Below are 13,650 nucleotides of genomic sequence, written 5' to 3'. Positions count from 1 at the left end.
GTTGCCTCACCATTAGCAGCAGCAGCAGCAGCAGCAGCAGCAGCAGCAGCAGCAGCAGCAGCAGCAGCAGCAGCAGCAGCAGCAGCAGCAGCAGCAGCAGCAGCAGAGCTCCAGGAGCCACAGTCCCTGATGTGTGAGTGACGTTCTCAGATCTCTTCTCAGGTGACAAGAGGGGCTGGGGTGTCAAGTGATAACCATCTGCCGGAGCGTATAATATCAGATGGCAGAGTGGAGCACTGACAGGCCTGGTAAAACCAAACATGTAGTGAGAGTATGCCGGGAACATCTGGTGGAAAAACTGTTCAGAATTACTCTCACAGTAATCTCACCTCTGAACAAGCTTCCTTGGAGACATGGAGGCAGGAGACACCCTGTCTTTAAACACTGTTGTTAAAGCAGATATTTTAAATGTGGGTAATTTCTGGATAACGTGGAATTATACAGAACCGTGTTGAAAACATTTGGTTTAAATGTTTGTAAAATTACTTTTCTGTTCTTTTTCACTATGTTTCAAATGCTGGTGTTTGTGTATCAAAACTTTGACTGTAATTATGTTGCAATTAGGCCTAAAAGTAGAGCAAAAATGTAGCCTTGTTTCTTCATTGAGATGGATGGCCCACGCTGCCAATAGTGACCTCTGCTGGTTGGTTGCACAACAAGCTAAAAAACATTTTTGTACGCTTTTCTGAATTTGTTAGACTTATAAACACAAATGATACAGACAGATATTGTAAAACTTTGCAAATCTCAAAAAGGTCACCGTTGTCCTCTAAAACCAGAACTTCCACTCAAAAGCCTAACAATAGATGGTTATAACCAGTTGTGAATTTATGAATGCATAATCAATCATGCATTCATAAAAATGTTCCTGCAGATGAAAAAAAAGCAAGCAACCCCTGTACTAGAGAACTGATCTGCTCTGTTACAATGTCACTGCACTCAGTGTTAAAAAAAAACAAAGTTCAACCTGCAACCAGGTAAGAATTACACAGATAAAGCTTTGTATTGTAATCAGTGATAAAAAAATAAAAACATGAACAAGAATGAAAAAGAGATCAACTCATTTTTATTAACCTCCACAAATTCTTCCATATTTAAAAAGAAACGCCTGCACAACAAAACATCTCTGCATCATCTTCAACAGTAGAAGAAATAGCTATACGCGAACAACACAGTATATGAGACATATGAGTCATTGCCAGCACAGCACAATTTAAATACACGATGAAATGTATTAGGGAAAAGTGAGTGTAAAAGGAAATAAATACACGTATGAAGGTAGGAGGACCTCAAAATCAAAGTGGGACTGTTTGTCTAGAGAGGCATCAGGAGAGAAGTGCTGAACTGAGCTGATGTGTGTGGAATTGAAAGGGGTTAACAGGGGATAAAGTGCTGAACAGTAGGTAGACAGACTGAATGAAATACAGACTTTATGTAAGATAAAGTATCTGAATGATACACTTATTTGAGAACATGCAGTATTAATGGTGTCACCATGTAATGCAAAGAGGAAACTATTTTCACTGATATGTGTAAAAAGTTCAACAGAACATACTGCCCAATGAACAACTCTCCACTGTTACGTGAATGTATATTCAAAAGACACCCCTGGTGAACTTAAAGTATAAAAAGAAAACTAAATAAAGCAGGCAATAAAATAAATACTCTAAACGTACACTAACATTTTGCTTTTAGCAAAACATACCGCAGTTTGTTTGACGCCCTTCTTACAGAATACTGCCCATGGAAAAACACTGACCTTCATCCAATACTCCAGTATATTCTAAGCTACAGTAGTTTTATACTATAATAAGATATTAGCCTGAAAAATCCAGCCCCATAATTAATCATAATGAGTCTCTTTTCTACTCGTCCGAGAAACATAAGCAATAAGGCTCTTCTCTCCTCGCTGTCGCTCATGAATGCTTTTTAGTCCACACTTGTCTTACACCATCTATCAAAAACAATCCCTCTGAAGAATAGACAGGTAACACCACATTATGGGATTCACAATCAGGATGATTTAAAGTCAACGTAATAAACGATTACTCTGATTGGTGTCACTTACTAATAATGGTGACGTTTAGCAGTCTGTGCCAACAAACTCTGCTGTTTATGTTTCCGCTCATATGTGAAATATTCAAGCAGTCTTATGAGGAATGAAGCTGCACTAATGTGCCATTCAGAGAGGAGGGAATACAAAGAGAAGTCAGAGGATTGGGGGGAATACAGAGGGCTCATGCCTCTTTCCTTTCACAGTCTTTCCTCTTGTTTTTCTTCTTCCCCTCCACGTTTTCACTTTCACTGTCTAACTGAATCGTTTGTGTGACAACCGCAGCATCAGTTTATCTCGGTGGGATTCTGTTTGTGTGTATACTCGATGGACACCTATAACAATTACGCAGTAGGTTGAAATATTATATTCTAAACAGTAAAGATTAGTTGTCCTTTTCCATGCATATGTATGCACATATTACTAGATTGCTTAAATGTTTCTCAGTAAAAAAGTATTTCTTCATCCTCGGCTTTCCTTTCTTTTTCTCTAGACGTAGGCCTCAGGGATGTCGCTGTCGTTGATTTTTAAGTAGATCTTAGCGTTGTCTTCCCTCTCCTGTTGCTGTCTGTCCAGCATCCGTCTGTAGCAGATCAGGTAGAGAGGCAGTAAGAATCCCAGCATACTGAGAGCAAAGAGTCCAATATTGACCTGGGGGGCAAGATCAGAATTAGCCATGCCTGAAGATTTCATTTGTGAGAGTTTTTGAGAGTGTTTGGCTGTGATTCATACCCAGAATGGGTCTCCCTGCAGGGGTCCCATCATAGCCAGAAACAGGGGTTGCTGCAGTAAAGCAAACACAGCGCTGACCAGAGACTGCATGCCTGTTAGACTGCCAAACTGGGAGGAGGGATACCTGCAGACAGAAGCGGTAAAGGTTTCTCAGTGTGAAGACAAAGACAAAGGTAATGATGATGTGTGTTTGTGTGTGTGTGCGTGTGTGTGTGTGTGTGTGTGTGTGTGTGTGTGTGTGTGTGTGTGTGTGTGTGTTTGTGTATACATTGAGACTTACACAGCAGCATAAAGGCCACCAACAGCAGAGTGAATGAATCCTCTCACCACAGTGTGTAAAACAAATGACACAATCTGAGGAAAGATAAAAAGAGAAGAAGGTTTATGAGGGTCTTAAAGGAATAGTTCAACATTTTGGTAACTACGTCTTGTGGCTTTCTTGCCGAGAGATAGATGAGAAGATCAACACCCTCTTACGTCTGTTAAATATGAAGATACAATACAGCCAGCAGCCGGTTAGCTTAGCTTAGCATAATGACTGCAAAGAGGGTAAAATGATATGGTAGAAAGTCAGTAGTCTCCATGAAGCCCTTTGAAGGCCTTGTGTATCTCTGACAGTTAAAGTGGACCGCTCACCTGCAGGGGGAGATTGGGCACCAGACAGGTGATACCAAATCCCACTAAAAGGAGGTTTGTGAGGACGAACGCTCGCAGGGCATTGGTCACCTTCTGTGTCTTTTTGTCTCTGCGCTTTTTCTTCATCTCCCCACTAGTGGTCAAAATCAGAAAGAAAAAGAGAGATCAGATTATTATATCACAACTCTATTTCACGGTAAAGGTTTATTTCTTGGTTCTATTCGTCACACTGGTAAATAAACATCACAGCAATGTCCGGACCTATACAAGGGAAGGAGCTAAGGCAGTCTAAGGAACACGTTGACTCACTTGCTACATGGCTTCTTTTCCTCCTCTCCATCATCACAGTCCTTCAGCTTCCAGTCCATGATCTGACCAATCACAGGAGTGGTCATCAGGCAAAGCAGCTGCATGACACCGAAGATGGAGGAGTACAGACTCACTGTAAAAGGGGTCAGAATGAGGACACTATGGTATTTGAAATTTAGAAAAAACAAGAAAGGGGAGGTTGTAAGAGGGAAGGATGAAAATGTGACTGTATAGAAGGAGCTAAAGGACCTTTTTCTACCTGGTGAATGACTATCATGGTACAGTTAATCATTAATCATAGGCACTAAAGTCATACGGTATGAAACAACAGTAGATACTGAGGAAACAGCTTCTCAAAAATGGTATTTATTGCCATTATGAGGGGATTTATGGCCCGGGGAGTAATGATAAATGAAAAGTGAGTCTTGTGAAGCTGCTCATATCATGTGATGAATGTTTTTTGCTGGTACTGAGGGGCAAAGCTAGTTAATAAGTACAACAAATGTTAGTTTCAGATTAAAGCTGAAGGACAGCTGAAGGACTGGGTTATTGGCATGGACAACAGGCAAGGTCAAATGAAATAACAACACTAGCTATGACAGAAGCCAGAGAGAAGGGGTAATGGATTTAGTATCATGATAGAAAATCTACAAGACTGTAGGTTAATTTCATTTTGAGAGTTAACAGTCTAATGCTAATCTACTGATACAACTATAGGCTTTTAGTCTTACCGACTTCCATTCTCTCCACTGAAAGTAAAAAACAAACAGTCCAGCTGATTTGAAGTCATCATGAAATACAGTTATATATGTCATAAGGCACAGAAACAACAGGAAATCAAGAAAAAAAGTTAAAACTAAAGTTTTCTTGAGATATACTCAACAAAACGCAGAGCCACATACCTGTGTTGAGATCTCCATCACTGAGTGACTCCAGGACGCTGTTCATGGCCCCCATGTAGAACAAGAGACGGAGCTGAGTGACAGACATGGTCACCAGACTGAGCATGAAGATCGTGCTGCTGATGGTTTTCAAGAATGATTGGGCTGCAGAGGAGAAACCGAAACGCAACAGAGGTAAACGACACGCATTAGAGTGAGGAGCACACAAACAGGAGGTCATTGTAGGGGGTTGAAGTCTGAACTCTTACACTGTTCTTTTGGCTTGCACTCCAATTCCAGGTCCATGGTGGAGAGGCAGAGCTTGTTTCCATCCTTGGTGGCCAGCTCCTTCTGCTTGAGGCTGTTGCCCACACTGAGACGATGGCCCACTGTGGTTACTTGGCGGTAGAACTGCTTCCCTGTGATTCTATGGTCGAAGCCCAGCCAGCTGAACTTGATCTTTACACTAAAGAATGGGAAGAATGGGAGTAGAGGACAGTGTGAGAGGAGGGACAGAGTTAGTTAAGTGACAAGGGAGGAGGTCATGGAGGAATAGAAAAAGTAAATAAAAGTAAATATCATAAATAGAAAATGGTGACACAGGAAACATGAATGTCGTGTCCTGCGTTAATCAGTCTACTGGAAAAGTTTTCCGCTGAACAAGCAATTCATTTTAATTAACAAGGATTTACCTACGAGGATGAGTACAGTTGGCACGTGTGATCATCAGCAGATAGACTTTAACCTGGATGCATTACACTGCACATTTTTACACATATTACATAACTATTTGTCAAACAGTGCCAATGGTGTTGAGTACATATGGGACTTTTACTGTTACTGTTAATTTGATCTGTGCGCCACTGTGTGTATCTGTGGTACTCACGTGTAGTCCATGTCCTCTGGTGCTGGGAACGGCTCCAGTGGCCAGTTCAAGAGGCAGTTCAAGAAGACCAGTCCAGCACAGGAAGCCCACACCACCAGGATAGTGATGAAAGATATGCCAAGGTCGTAGATCACCTGTGAACATCAGAACACAACCAATAAATAAAAAAAAACAGAAGAGACAACAAACACCTGAAATCCAAGAATCGAAGAAGTGTATACTTGTGACATGGCCTGCACAATACTAAAGGTGTTCTTTAAGGGTAGAAGCTAAATGTAGTTTCACAGTGTATTCAAGACAGTTTATGTAAAAAACAAGAATTTGGCAAATAGTTTTAGGGAAAGCAGTATTGAATGACAAAAAAGCTAAATATTTATAGGGGGAGAGGTGTAAAAACAGTTATTTTTGTTACCTTGACACCAGGGAAGGTGACAGCGGAGGAGGCATAGGAGCCGATCATCAGGGCGATGAAGGTGGAACGGAGGTCCCCGAACATGTTAGGGAGCTAGAGGGAAAGAGAAAGAGAAAGGAAAAGAGACATCATCACTACCTGTCCTTTTACTTTAGAATTAAAGGAGCAGTATGTAGGATTTAGTGGCATCTACAGTAGCAGTGAGGATGCAGGTTGCAACCAACTGAAAATCCCTCCAGAATCTACGGTGGCCATCAGGTAACTTAGAAATCCGAAAGGCCCTCTCTACAGCCTGTGTTTGGTTTGTCCATTCTGAGCTACTGTAGAAAAGAAAAATTGGCTGTGCAACATGATGGACACTGTGAAGAGGAACTGCTCCTTGTGTAGTTATGAAGGGCTCATTCGAAGCTAATAAAAACACAACGATTCTTAGCTTTATGTGATTACGAATGAAAACATAGTTATGAATATTGTATTCCATTTCTGCCAATAAATCCCCCTAAATCCTAAAAACTGGTCCCTTAAGTTATTGCACACATTCAAAAGCAAAATGAGATATGTTCCAATGTGTATAAAGGGAAGGCCTTTTACAGCCAAGATCATAATGATCTCAGCTGCAGTGTAGCTGCACTTAGATTGAGGCCGGGGACAGATTGGGAACAACATGAGGATGGCGCCTACAGACACTGGGGTCAGAGTGGACAGTGGGAACCAATTAGTAAGCAGACATCAAACAAAGTAAAACACAACAAAGTGACATGTAACACCAGGAACATCAACCTGAAACAGCATCACATAATACACACAGCTGCCGAACACAACACACAAACGCAGCGCTGCGCATGGGTGACTGAGGTGAGGTGATGTGATACTTTCTCTGTCTTTTACATGCTTTACTCCCGTTTGAGGACAGAGAAAGGAGAGCTCGGAGGGGAAACAGAGAAAAAAAAGGAGACAGTGGGTGGCAAAAGATCCAAATACAAAGGCATTCACAAGCTGTTCTGTTTTCAATAGACTGAACAACAACAAGCACATCCAATTACATAAGACTGGGGAAGCTGAGGAGGAGGTATGTGTTTGTGTGTGTACTAAATTGAGTATTAAGTATGCATATTGAAGCACCCTGTATATATTTCCCAGCAATATCACCAGGAGTTCTGAGAAAACTGCTCCAATAGATTGTTTAAATATTACAGATACATTAGCAGCTGCCGGACAATCCTGAAGGGGAAAGGTGACCTGACCACTGACACTGGCAGGGAGCCAGTGGTGGCTGCTGAAGGCAGCTGAGTATTACCCAACACAGCTCAGATGAAAATAAATGCCTGTAGGTCTCAGGTGCAGTAATGATCAAGGAGTCAAGGAGCAGCGTAGTGTCTAATGATTAACCTAACACTGAGACTTTTATTATGTACATTATCAGGTTGCGAAGGAGATGAAAGTTGGTTTAAGTGGAAAATTGGGTTTTATGCACATACTCTGGGGGCCTCCATTACCAAAGAGCAAACAAAGCCCTAAATTATGGTTTAACTACATCACTGACATTCAGGCCAGTGGCAGCAACTGATGAGAGATTTAGCTAGATGCAATAAATACCACATAGGAGATGTACATCACAGTAACAGCCTGTGGTATAGAAAAGGGGCATTTATTGGGAGATTTACTGGAAAAGAGCCCCTCTCTAGGGAACAGCATCACCATGGTACAGTCCAGGACTCCTGTGTGAGTCACTGTAAGGCTAGACTGATGACAAGGGGAGGGGACAGGAATATGAAGAACAGCAGGGGGAGAATGTTAAGGAATGGTGAGGCGCTGGTTAGGCCAGGGAATCCTAGAGAGCGTCAGTTGTTTTTCTGTCCCTGATCTTCACACATCAAAGTCTGTATACAGATCTAGGGGAGTACTAATGCATATGCAATAGGTTTTTTGTGGCTCTAAAGGAAGCTGCACCAAATCTGATTAATTGTATGTCTAACGAGGTTAAGTGCAAGGAACTCTTTCAACTTCCTTGTAAACACAAAATGAATCCTAAAAGGCAAAGCGTGTTACTTGTTCGAAAAACAATAATTAATGGGAGATTCTGATGTCTTCATGATTACGTTTCTGATTACACTTGTATCTTGCTGTACAATGTGAAACCGGAAATTCGAGCTGTGGATCTACGCTGCAGCTTTACTATTACCTTTACACAGTGATGCTTTATTGGTAGTTGTGTTTGCAAATATGAATGTATGTGATGAGTGTCATTTTTGGGCATGAACTTTACAGTGTGCTTGTGTGAAAAAGAGGAAGACCGAGTGATGAGCAGTGCAAATTCTCAACAGCTGCCATGATGTTCTTGCTGAAGCAATAGATGCAGTGTAAATTGATCATGAAACATCGAGTTACTCCCCCCCACCCCCCCTCCTTCTGCTAGGAACACAGCATGCCGTGTAAGAAGCCAAAAAAGAAGAAGAAAGAATGCCAGACAAGAGGGGAGAGAGAGGGTGAGCAGGCGAGGAGCCAGCAGACTATTATAACAGAGCACTAACAGCGAGGAAAATCTGATAGATAATATACATCTGAACAAATATTATGCGGCGGGTGCAAAGACTTTGCAGCATGAGGATTACAAGGCACACACAACCGTGCACGCACTTACTGTGAGAGAGGTGAAGGTCATACACATGCCCCCAAAGCCATTGAATGTCAGGGCAATGAAGATAAGGACGGAGAGTTCTGCAAATGAATGACACAGATGTTAGTTCATGAGTGACTTTAACAAGAGCCAAACTACTGTACATTTTTCAAATATAGTGCAAAAAAGTACACATGAGTACTCTTACCATTTGGATTGTAGGCTCCATAAGCAATGAGTAGACAGGAAAATCCAAAGCACAAGCTGAAAATAAATGAAGATAATAATTTATCTCTGCCACTATTTTTTGGATTCTTAAAGGGTTTCACATATTCCCAAAACAGTGCAAGTGAATAGAATTTTGTTCACAGAGTTGATGAGAAAGAACATCATCGTTGGTCTGGATACTTTCTTCTCTCCGTTGCTTACCTGCCCAGCAGTCGCAGATTGCGTGGCCCGTATTTGTCCATGACGATCCCCAGTGGCAAGGTAATGGCCGAGAGCAGGAAGGAGCCCGCTGTGAACGCCAGGTTAAGCATCTCATCCTGTTCTTTACAAATCAGCCAGCCGTTCATCTTCAGGGGCCCATCCATAGGCACCAGGGGCCTCATCTCCACTCCGTCTCCCAGGCCAACCACGCCACCCTCACTTTCATAGTAGTCAGCATAGTCATCGGGTACCGGCGTTGCCATGGGTTGGGACATATTATAGCTGGAACTGTTGTCTGAAGAACATGATGAAAGTAGGTAGAAGAGGACGTGTTAAATACATTTTGGAGTCTGACAAAAAGAAGCCGAGACAGGACATCGATGCACGTGGAATATTGCAAGTCTTATTTAGTCTTACTGACACACAAAAACGCCATCCATAAAGGTTGAGTGGAGTGAAATGATCACATGACTGTGTACGGTTGATTTCAGACTGCAGATGGTCTGGTCTAAAGCAGTCTATAGTCTATAGGGAGCTGTGGCTTCTTGGCACACAGATGAAATTTAAAGGATGCTGATACATTAACACATAGTGGCTACATGGAACTAGAAACATCATCAAAGTATCAGGAGCTGGGGAAGAAAAAAGAAAAGATTGCGCCTAATAAAGATTTTAATTTGCTAATGTGCCTTGACTGAGATGCTATTTCGATGAATTAGTATGTTGGAAAGCTCGGAACAAAAGGTGATAAGTTAGCACTAGCAATAAAGACATTATCATCAGAATGTACGGAGATAAAGGTACAGAAGTCCAGGAGAAGTCCATGTGAGGGTGTAAGGGAAGCAGCAGCTTTCTGGATTACACTCCCTTACACCTCTGTGATATCAGCCACCCAACGTCTGTTGTCACGTGAGGCAAGTATGTGCATGGCATCCCTGTGTGAAACGCTGTGACGTGATTCATAACAAAGTGCCATAGCCTACTTTAGAAAAGTTATCATACTTGTATATGTCTATAAGTGCACATAATACTAAGTGTTGTTGTGGCGTGAGTTGCATGGAGATCTGATTGGGCAGGATGCTGCAAAATGAACAACTTGCAAAGTGACTACCCTGACCCAGCCACATAAATGTAAGCTTTAACCATTCCTTCTGGTCCTCTGCGTGCACACAAGCCTGATCTACGTTGCATCATCATTATCTTTTTTTGATCCACCATCTTATTTTTACTGCCGGCCAGTGGTCCTATTTCTACTGTTCATCACTTTTCTATCAGTCTTCTCCTCCCTTCCTGTCCTTTATCAGTGGACTTTAAGCTTCCATATTACCAGTCATAAAAACCGTCCCTCTATCACAAGTCACATGCCTCAAAAGAGCTGACCTGGTGCTGCGGTCCTCTCCCTGTTATATCATCAGAACAAGATAAGACGTCTGTGGCAGCATTCCAGGAAGTCACCTACAGTCACTATATTTGTAGTAGCCTATAAACGTGGCTGGGATTAGCCTTGAGTAATTGAAGGTTTTATGGTTGAATTCTAGGCTACTAGAGATGCTGAATAAGCCTAAAGACCAAGCAAGACAAAGTTGCATCATTTGCAAATGAAGATTAATAGGAATACAATGCCTGACACTAGGGGTTGGAAATACATCCTCCTACTATACAAATCACAAGTCAGATAACTCAATTGGGTAAACTCCCCAGGAGATAGGACAGCTACTAAAAAGAAAAACTAAATCCAACCAATAGTTCAGTGTCTGTGGGATAAGCAGGGCTCGCCACAGTCTGGACATGGGGCACGACACAGGTCCAAAGGATAAGTGTGGCCTAATTCCTCTCTCACATTCCCTTTTTGCTCACTCTCTTCTCTAAGACCTGACTGGGGCCATTGTGTGCATTGTATGGCCTTTGTACTTAAAAACACAAAGCACTTGCCTGACTTTGCTCAAAGTGAGGGACAAGCAGAAAAAGAGAAGACGAAGGGGTGAGGGCAAAAGGACAGCTGATCCAGTGCGCCATTCTTTTTATCAGATCCCTCTCAATCAGTTATCTGCCATGTCTTCACATTAGTTGGAGCCGCTGAAAGTTAAAGCTCTCTCGGGGGCAAGTAGAATGAGATACTCTGTCAAAGTTTATGAGACACTGGAGCCTTTTACTCTTTAACTTTGGACCACTTTGCCAACCGGCAACCCAGTTCTCTCTTTAATTTAACTGATCATGTTTAATCTCCTGAGTCCCTTAAACAACAGCCCATACCCCCTTCAGAAAAACACTTGTTCTTCCTAAAGAATGGAAGAGACAAAAAGGCGGCTGTGTTAAGTTACATCTCTTGAATAAAACCTTGCGTCGTCCTTTGCCCTTGGAACTCGTGATGACACTGACTGACTGTCAGGGCACCCTTCATCACCAATCCTCAATACCACAGCTCATTGTAGTACATTTCAGGAAGAAAGACAGGACACATCTGCACTATAAACGCATGAAGGCAGATGCTATAGACTATTGAGCAATTCCTTCACCATCAAGGCACATCAAAACAAAGTTGAGCAAAGTATAATGGAACGAATGACAGATAATGTAATGTGCTTTCTCGAGACAGAAATACAACAGCTGTGACTCACCTTCATGGTTGCAAAGGTAAGAGTAGAAGCCTTCTGACTTGAGCATGATGAGGAGCGATCCCCATCCCAACAGCACGGCAGAGAAGAGAAGATTCTCAACGATGGCAGTCACTGCCATCCACCAGCGCCTGGCGAACGCTGTGGCCAGGGTCGGACGCATGGTTGAGGGAGAAGAGTTACAGGCAGAGAAAAGAACCAGGAGAGAGAAATAAAGAGAGTAGAGAGAGACCACCAGAGAGGAAAGAGCAGAGGGAGCCTCCCTGACTGACGATCAGGATGAAGGATCACTGATCACTTAACTGTGAAGAGAAAAGCAAAAGAGAAAGGGGGAGGTTTTATAGTCAGTCTATCACCAGTAACTGAACGACAGGAAGGTTCCGCTTTTATAAGATCCCAAGATAAAAGCACTTCACTTTGAACCTAACTGATGGGAAACTGGTTCCACTGTATGAAATTAAGAGGAAATGAACCTGTGATATCTGAAAATTGTTTGCTTCTTAACTTTTTGATTAAGTCTCCCTTCCCATTATACACAGAAAAGTGGTAATGGCAGCTGCTCTAAAAGAACTAACTAATACCAACAATGGATGGCGAATTATTAACTCCCCTGCTAGTACAAAGATCATTACATCACTCTGCTGCAGGAACAAAGATCTTACATCACATTATAGGTACTCAAAACCTCCATCCATGAGGGCATTACAGCCATTCTGCTGTTTGGTGGAAGAAGGCAAACTGGTCCAGACTGGACTTGGAGAAAAAAATGGGGCTTTCTCCCTGCTCCCTCACCCCATGGCCCCTCTCTCTCTACAAAACCGTTTAAATGTGCTCTCAGGCCCATCCAACCGCAGCTTTCCTCTGCAATTACTGTGGTGCATCCAAAACATAAAGGAGCTGCCAGACAAACAATAAACAAATCTGCTTACACAACCAAACACACACATACAATACACAATACTGTACATGCTCCCACACACTATGCTCCCACTCACTATCTGCTCCACCAGTAAGATAAAAGTAGTTGGCTGTAGAAATAAATAAGCAGGATAACCTAATATAATCAGGGATAGCCTCTTTTTTGTAAGTCGGTCATCTCATTTAATTAAATAAAAATGTTCTACAATGCAAATAAAATAAAACACTAAATTACAGGTAAAATTTTCCAGGCAAATTACAAACTTCCTTACCTCTCCAGGCTGTGAGCAGCACCATCCAGCTTCAAACAACCTGATATACTCTGGTTGGCTTTAACCAGTTATCTGTGAAAAGCAACGTTTATATACTCAGGCAGGTTTCACATGGCGCCCCCTATTGACCATTTGGTGTCTGATGTCTGCACCTCGGCCAACCAGCACTCAACAACATTGTAGGCTTGGCTGTTTCTATACCTATAGAGTCTTGAATGGGAGTAAGTTTGTATGTAGAAATGATTGTTTTATTTCTCTTAATGGCACAGCTAAAAGAAAATTCTGTATTTTAAGAATGACACACTAGTTTGATTTAATCAAAGTCATTGTGCAATGGGAGGTCCAAAAACGCTTTAACTGGGTGAGTGGAAAGGATTAATCAAGCCAAACAATGTCTTGAAAAACATAATGGATTCTGCAGATAAGGAAGGATGGCAATCAACTGTTGTCTGGATCAATAACTGCTATTGATATAGTGCAGGAGGCAGACTGGAGGGGTGACTCCCCTCTATCAGTTGTTGCGTAAAGTGTCAACTGATACTTGTTTTCTGAGTTATGTGCAGTGTTTACCGGGATATGATTTGCTTAGTTTGTAGCCCACTCGCACACGAAGGGAAGTATTTGTTTGATTTACCACAGTGCCTAAATTATTGAATTAGGTCATTTATGAAAATTCTCTGATTCCAGCTTCTGAAATATGAATATCTACTTTACTCCTCTATCACAGTTAACTGAATATATTTGAGTTGTGGGCAAAACAAGACATTTGAAGACATCATATTGGTCTTAGGGAAACAGTGATTGACATTTTTCACATTTTCTGACATTTTGTAAACCAGACTACTTATCAATGAATCGACATTTGACACAACATTATTATGTGCTGCAGT

The 13,650-nt window shown here is 41.9% G+C and overlaps 1 protein-coding gene across 3 annotated transcripts; it reads right to left on the bottom strand.

The window, feature by feature from the left end:
- Positions 1–1,044: 1,044 nt before the first annotated feature.
- Positions 1,045–12,814, bottom strand: slc43a2b (solute carrier family 43 member 2b). Of its 3 annotated transcripts, XM_029447346.1 has the most exons (15): positions 12,761–12,814; positions 11,574–11,872; positions 8,956–9,250; positions 8,735–8,790; positions 8,551–8,627; positions 5,910–6,002; positions 5,498–5,631; positions 4,881–5,077; positions 4,633–4,776; positions 4,462–4,479; positions 3,731–3,863; positions 3,422–3,554; positions 3,066–3,139; positions 2,786–2,909; positions 2,543–2,704 (listed from the first exon to the last, which is right to left on the bottom strand). In XM_029447346.1, the coding sequence occupies exons 2-15, from the start codon at positions 11,731–11,733 to the stop codon at positions 2,543–2,545; spliced, it is 1,800 nt and encodes a 599-aa protein (XP_029303206.1). In that variant the 5' UTR covers positions 11,734–11,872; positions 12,761–12,814. The 3 variants fall into 3 exon arrangements, with proteins under 3 accessions (XP_029303207.1, XP_029303206.1, XP_029303208.1); XM_029447347.1 differs by lacking the exon at positions 12,761–12,814 and having other exon boundaries at positions 1,045–2,704; positions 11,574–11,733; XM_029447348.1 differs by lacking the exon at positions 4,462–4,479.
- Positions 12,815–13,650: the final 836 nt, after the last annotated feature.

The sequence above is a fragment of the Cottoperca gobio genome, chromosome 14 (genome assembly GCF_900634415.1).
Source record: "Cottoperca gobio chromosome 14, fCotGob3.1, whole genome shotgun sequence".
In the NCBI taxonomy this organism is placed as follows: domain Eukaryota; kingdom Metazoa; phylum Chordata; class Actinopteri; order Perciformes; family Bovichtidae; genus Cottoperca; species Cottoperca gobio.
The sequence above is the reverse complement of the archived record's forward strand: the minus strand, read 5'-3'. Positions and strand labels throughout refer to the sequence as shown.